Below are 7,050 nucleotides of genomic sequence, written 5' to 3' on the forward strand. Positions count from 1 at the left end.
TTTTTTGCGGTACGCGGGCCTCTCACTATTGTGGCCTCTCCCGTTGTGGAGCACAGGCTCCGGACACGCAGGCTCAGCAGCCATGGCTCACGGGCCCAGCCGCTCCGTGGCATGTGGGATCTTCCCAGACCGGGGCACGAACCCATGTCCCCTGCATCGGCAGGCGGACCCTCAACCACCGTGCCACCAGGGAAGCCCTATCCGCTTTTAAGTTTAGCAAATTGAGCATTAAACTAGGAGCAAACAAGAATGAGTGTTCTTTCCCATTGCAGAAGCTCCTTAGGCACTGGGGACCCTGGCAGCCTGGGAAGTAGGACATGGGTGATGGGGTTTGTGGTGGGTACCAACGCCAGATGCTCCCTGCAGATAAGTGATGGGGGCTGGGGCACAAGAGCAGCCGTCCATCCAGAAGGACATAAACTGGACACATTTGTGGGGCGGCTCTCCCACTGCGTTGCTGCAACAGAGGGAGGACACCCCCGTGGAGACCCCAGGCGGGTGGGCAGCTACTCCTCATGAAGGCCCTGGAACCCCAAGGGCTCCCGCTTGTGCCTCACGCTCAGTGCTGGGTGAGCTCAGAATCCCCTTCCAAGCTGGAAGCTATGGTTCTGAGAGCAGAAACCAGCTGCCAGAGCACCAAGCCTCGGGGTTGGCAGAGCCGCCCTGTGGACCCCCGTCTGCAAAGGGGTCCTCCCGTGACGCAGCCCAGAGGCCCCCCGTAGGTCCAGAAGCCACTCCAGGAAGATGGCCGGACACCCCTGCCTCAGCTGTCAGGCCTCAAGCCAAGACAGGACCACAGTGGGGGGAGGTCTAAGGAGGGGCTGTGGTCTCCGTGGACATCTGAGATGGTTTCTCCCTGAGTTCGATCCTCTAAGCCGTCAGCCAGTGGCCACCTCGCTGCCTCTCTGATGCTCCTTGGGGACTCTGACACGGAAGTGCACACCCAGCACTGACTTGTTGTTGGCCTGAATGAATGAACAGTTGGGCAGACAGACAGATGGACAGCACGGTTTCTTCACTCTGGACCACTGCCTGCCCAGGCTGATGAGTACTCTTGACTGGGCTGCAGATTTTCCTTCACGACTCTTGACGCTTCGTTCAGAGCTCTTGCCTTTTCTGGTCCCCACGCCTCACCCCATAAGCCCTTAGCTGTTTTTTCTCTGTTGAAAGAGTCCTGATCCTTCACACCAAATACCTGTCAACCCCAGGCCCCCAAACCTCTTCTTTCCCTTTTCCCACATATTCTTACACCAAGTTCTGTCTACTAGAAATACGATGTGAGCTACTGATGCAGCTTTAAGTTCCCTCAAGAAACAGGTGAAAATAATTATAACATCTTATTTAACCCCATGTATCTAAATGCTATCATTTCTACATGTAATCAATATTTTAAAAATCAATGAGCTATTTCACTTTTTTTTTTTTTTAACTATGTCTCTGAAATCCAGTGTATAAGTGTGTTTGGCCAGGCCACATTTTGAGAACTCAGAGCTACCTGTGGCTGCCCTAGCCGAAATCGGGCCCAAGCCTGTTGGGAAAGGAGACACCTGGAATCAGGGCCGATGAACGTGGCCCGGGCAGCGGGAGGTGGGCTGAGCTTGGTGCAGCCTCCGTGTCCCCATCTGTGAGATGTGGGCGTGAGGCCCACCTCCCAGGAGTGGCGAGGAGGGCCTGGTGCAGATGCACAGTGGCACCTGGGTGAATCTAGCTGTGTGGTGGCCTTGGGGCGTTTGAATAGGACCTGGATCTCACAGGTGCTGCAGCAGGTCTGGGACACGTGATGGGCAGGTGGGCGGTCCCTGACCTCTGCTGCTTTTCCTGGTACCCCTCAGGGCCCAGCAGAGAAGAATGTATTCACTGTGCCCCAAATTTCCACTTCCAAGACTGGAAATGTGTGCCAGCCTGTGGCGAGGGCTTCTACCCTGAGGAGATGCCGGGCTTGCCCCACAAAGTGTGCCGAAGGTATGTGTGCCTTCCAGGCAGTCCTCCTGACTTAGCCCGAGATGGCCGGGGAAGGGCGGTCAGCGGTTCCTGTGGAGGAGTGGCAGGAGGGCTGGGTCTGGTGGCCCCTGTCCCAGGGGCTGGGGGCAGGGTGTGCCATGTTCCACGACAGCAGTGGGTGCAGTGGGAAGACAGGAACCCGTTTACAGAGGAGGGGACCCTGCAGGGGGTGATGGCCAAGGTCACAGTCAGGTGGCGGCCCTCATGCCTTTGTTCACGTCCTGAGTATCTGTGGAGACCTACTGTGTATGAGGCGCTGTGTGGCTGGTAGGGCAGGACGCGGAGGATGGGGCCCTGACTGGCTTAGCCACCACCCCGGGGCAGATGCCAGGGAGCCCCACCTGCACCCCGGACCACAGTGTGTTCACAGCATATCATTAAGGAAACGACGTGTAGGATTTGTTTAAAATTTAAATTGGATAATTTAGAGAAAATACAAGATCCCGACAACTTCCTTATTCTAAAGCCACTTCCAGCCAACGCAGAGATGTTGTAACCCTGCTCGTTCTCCTTTTCTGCTCCCTCCCGTGTGTCCGCAAGGCGCACCCTCCTTTTTTGGGGGCTCTGAGCAGTGTTCTCTCTTGTCACGGGATGCGGGCAGTGAAAGGAGAAGCCGTCTGCTTGGTGTCCTCTTGTGCTGCTGAATCTTGCCTCGTGTCAGGACTCATTACCTGGAGCCCAGGAACAGGGCAGGGCAGTCTGTCTCGTCTAGGCTGAGAGTGACGATGAGGAGTCTGCAGGTGACTTTGAAGATCATGATGGTGGGAGTGGGGAAGGGACTGTCCCTCTGACGTAGACTCAAAGAGGGAGCCTCAGGCACCCACTTCAGAGCAGTGCAGGGAGACCAAGCCCATCTGGCAGCTCACCGCTGGGGACCCACAGTGGGGGTCTTTGAGATCCCCTCAGGCTGTGTTTGAGAACTCTTGTGGATTGTAACCTATTCTTTAAAACAAACAAACAAAATCCAACAACCTACGTGAGCAAATGAGAGACCACCTGCTCCTTGCGCTTGTGGGACCCACTCAGAGAGGGTTAGGGTTTCAGCCCCACTAGCCAGCCACCTTCACCCAGCCTTGCTGAGTCCCGTGAAGGACCCTCAGCACCGGTGTCTGAAGTAAAGTTTCATTTTAACCAGCCAGCTGGTTCCAGGGTGATTACCCTAAGTATGGCAGCCAGGGACAATGCGGAATTACACAGCGATAATCAGTTTCGTTTGTCAGACACCCTGGCTCTCAGAGGATGCTGGGAATTCCCACGAGTACGGCAAACAGCCCCCAAGGGCACCCAGAAGCTATGGGGTCCCCAGTGCCAGGAGGCCGGGGGCAGGCAGCCCCCGTGAGCCCCTCCTTGGCTGAGGAGGGCAGGAGCTCCCTGGGTGCTCACCTCCACGCGTGGCAAAGCTTTCAGTCCTGGAGGAGCATCCAGTGCTGGGGCTGACACAGCAGGCCTCAGAGATATACCCCCAGGAAGCGCCCTGCACGAGACGCCTAGGGGGTGAATTGCCAGCACTTCAGAGAATTCCTGTCTCCCGAGTCCCAGGGCTCTGGAGACCCCTCAGTGTGGATGCCCCTGGAAGGACAAATGGCCTTGGTTCCGCAGGGCCTCTCCCCACCGAGGCAGCAGCAGCGTTCAGAGAGCCTGGATTCCCGAAGGCCCCAGAATGCTGAGTGCCAGCCAGCGCAGCCTCGAGGGAGCGAGCAGCCAGGCAGGGCTCATGGGGAAAAGCCAGGCCGGGACTCAGGCCTGCCAGGTTGGCATCCTGGATGCCGAGTCAAGACCCGTTATGCTGAGGCCCACGGCTGAGAACAGTCCATGATAAGTATCTCAAAAGAGGCACCGGACACCCCAAGACTTAGGAAGAGGACCTAGAAGAGGGAGCAAGGACCTCTTTGAAGACAGAGCAACTCGGTGGGGTGTCTGCCCCCCACCCTCCTACCACCCTCCCTCCCCCGGCCCCTCCTGGGTATGTTGAGGCAGGGCAAGGCTCAGGCAGGCCTTCTGCTCTGTCCTGTGCCCAGTGTGACGAGATTTCTGCCATCTGACTGTCACCTGGAACAGCCTAAAGACGGGAGGCGGGGAAGCAGCCCGGCAGCAGGGCAGGGAGAGGACTGCACTGGGCGCTGCCCTGCAGAGTTTGGCAGGACAGTCGTTGTGGTGTTTGGGGGTGAGGGCGGTACCACAGAAGGAGCAGAGCCAGAGGCGTCTTGAAAGCCCCCTGCCCAAGAGGACCACCTACCAGGCATGGTAACCTTGACGGAGGAGCCAAGAGGGTCTCTCGGAGAAACAGGGGCCCCGAGGCAGTTGGGGGAGCGGCCTGATGCCGGATTTTTCCCCAAGCCAGGGCCTCCAGTTCTGAGCCCAGGCTGGCCGACACCTGACCGAGGCCTTGTGAGCCCCTGAGAGAGAGCCCATCTGAGGCTGCCCGGGCTTCTGCTTGCGGAACTGGGAGATGCTGAAAAGTGGTGAATTAAGCTGCTGCGTTGTGGTCATTTGTTACATGGCCTGAGAAAACCGACACAGCTCTGGGGGCTGCTGTGGAGATCCTGAGGCTCTGTGAGGCTGAATTTGGAGAAGAAAGAGAGCTGTGTGCAGCCGGGTCTCCACTGTAGCCTCCCCCTTACTGTTTATAGCAAAGCAACCCTCAGCCAGGGCCTTCAAGACAGCTGACCACCAATTACATGGCTTGGCTTGGCTTGGCCCTAGCTCCTGTGTCACTAGCAGACATCATCTGTAAGAGAAGCGGGAGTTGGGGGGAGTGGTCCCCTGTGCAGTGGCATGAGGGGCCTGTGGCCCGGCCAGAGCAGTGCAGCAGGACAGGGGCCAGGCCCTGGGGTCTTCCCCAAAGTGCGCAGTAAGAGTCTGCACGGCGGGCCCCGTCCTCCTGCTCCAGGGTCTGTGAGGGGGGAGGGCAGGCTCTTGCTGCAGGAGGAGGAAGTCGGAGGGGCTCCTGGATGCGGTTTGCCTGTGGGTTTACACGTTTATAAACATAAACTATGGGCCCGAACTCCAGTTTGGAGGCGGCCTCAGTAACCCCAGGAGAACAAAAGCCACCTCTCATCCAGGCTGAGGGCCTGCTGTCCCGGAGGCCCTGTGCAGGCAGAATCCGTGATGGCATCTGACCCCGGCACAGGCCCACTCAGGAAGGAGGCCTACATTGAGCCTTGCTGTTGGCGTCTGGCCGCTGCCTGGGAGGTGACATTTGTCCCAAGCACTGCCTACCAGATGCCCCGCCCACCCTGTCCGAGCCCTGCTCCCGGGCCTGCAGCTGACAGGGAGCTGGGAGGTGGGTCTAGGGAGACCCAGTCCCTGGAGCTGGACGCAGAGAAGGCAGCAGGTACAGCCCAGGTCCCTTCATGGCCCAGAGCAGGAAGGGGCGTCAGCAGGCTCTTCTGTGAAGGGCCCAATGGTGAGTTGTTTAGGCTTTGCTCGCTGTACAGTCTCCAGAGCAGCCGCTCAGCTTCAGTGCCACAGACGCAGCCACAGACAGACGCAGATAAACGCATGGGACAGTGGAGTGTGGTGAACCTCCCACCCCCAAGGTCATGGCACTCTGTCAGCAGTAGTCCTGGGTCCCATCTCCGGGACAGGTCGAAAGGGCATCCCCACCCTCTGTCCCCAGGGCGGGAGGCTGACGTCACCACAAAGGAGGCTCAGCCCCGGCCAGCCCCAGGGTCATGTCCATCACATTCGGGGGAGCTTGGCCCCGAGCCCCAAGAGTCAATGCTGACATGCTCAGGGAGCCACCTGTGGCCACAGTGCCCAGGAGGGCGTCCAGGTGAGCCACGGGGAGGCTCAGAGACCTGGGCCCATCCTCAGCTCCGGGCATCCTCCTGCCAACTGGCCGTGACCGTCTCCGCCCTCCCAGGGCAATAGAGGAGATACGTGCAGATGCTTGGCCAGGGTCTCGGGCTGTCGTGGGGGGCACAGTTACATCCAGGGGGTGCAGTGTGGGAGGGTGGGAGGGCTCTGGGAAGGGGCCTGGAGTGGCTGTACCTCTTTCCCATCTGGGAACCCGTGTTCCCCTGCAGGTGTGACGAGAGCTGCTTGAGCTGTGAAGGCTCCAGCAGGAACTGCAGCCGGTGTAAGACAGGCTTCACACAGCTGGGAACCTCGTGCATCACCAACCACACGTGCAGCAATGGTGAGCATGGGTGGGTGACCGCCCTGAGCTACCTCGGGGCTGCCCCAGGCAGAAAAGAAAGGAAAAGAAGATGCAGGGACCGCAGTCCCTTGGACAGCCCTGTGGCCCCTCCTCTCAGTGACCACTTGGCTCTCCCCTGGGCCTCCTCCCTTCCCTTTAGGCCTCTCACATTGACCAGAGAGGCATCTCCACCACCAGCGCAGCTAGTGCGGGTTGGTCCGTTGAGTAACTCTTACAAATGATTCTGTTCTCGTACCGTTCCCACTCTCCTGCCATAAGCCCAAGGTGGCCTGGGTGTGGTGACATGCGTTAGGGGAGGCCAGACCTTGGAGGTCAAAGTCAGGAGGCCTGAAGGCTCTCAGCCTCCCTGAACATGTGTCAAGGCCCGCGTGTCCATGGGAAGGACCTGCCTCTGTGCTGTGGGAGAGCCCTGGTGCTCTAAGCCGACAGAGAGAGGCAAGGATGGACTGTGAAAACAGGATCTCAGAGGAGACCAATTTGGGGATTCTGGGCAAGAGAAAGTTTGGCAGAGGACTCTGGCCTGGAGACCCAGTGCAGGGGCCGTGGGCAGACGTGCCATGGCGAGAAGGAGCCTCCATGGCTCAGCAAGCCTAGGGAGGAGCAGCCTGGGGCTGGCTCTGGGCACTGTGAGCAGGCAGGCGTGCAGGAGAGGGTAACCGCCAGTGCCATGCTGTCCGTGGGCACGGAGCTGGCACCGGCCCCGGCCTGGCAGAGCGTGAAGCCCGCAGAGAGCACCCTGGGCACGCCCTGTGGACCACAAGGTGGTTTTCTTGGCTTGCAGAATTATGTCCCTTCAAAGGCCAGGAAGCTCCTGATTTAGGAAGCCACCTCCTTGGGTTATGTATCCAGCCCGAGAAAGTGAGGCTGTCCCCGGGGGGGGGGGGGGC

General features: G+C 59.1%; 1 protein-coding gene across 1 annotated transcript in view; it reads left to right on the plus strand.

Annotated features, from left to right (window-relative positions):
- PCSK6 (proprotein convertase subtilisin/kexin type 6) overlaps positions 1 to 7,050 on the plus strand; it is a 250,646-nt gene that overhangs the window by 242,812 nt on the left and 784 nt on the right. The window contains exons 22-23 of the mRNA XM_007451962.1: positions 1,833 to 1,962; positions 6,030 to 6,142. Coding sequence (XP_007452024.1) covers positions 1,833 to 1,962; positions 6,030 to 6,142 — 243 coding nt within the window. The remainder of the gene's footprint in view (positions 1 to 1,832; positions 1,963 to 6,029; positions 6,143 to 7,050) is intronic.

This window comes from Lipotes vexillifer, unplaced genomic scaffold (genome assembly GCF_000442215.2).
Source record: "Lipotes vexillifer unplaced genomic scaffold, Lipotes_vexillifer_v1.1 scaffold851, whole genome shotgun sequence".
NCBI classification, from domain to species: Eukaryota; Metazoa; Chordata; class Mammalia; order Artiodactyla; family Lipotidae; genus Lipotes; species Lipotes vexillifer.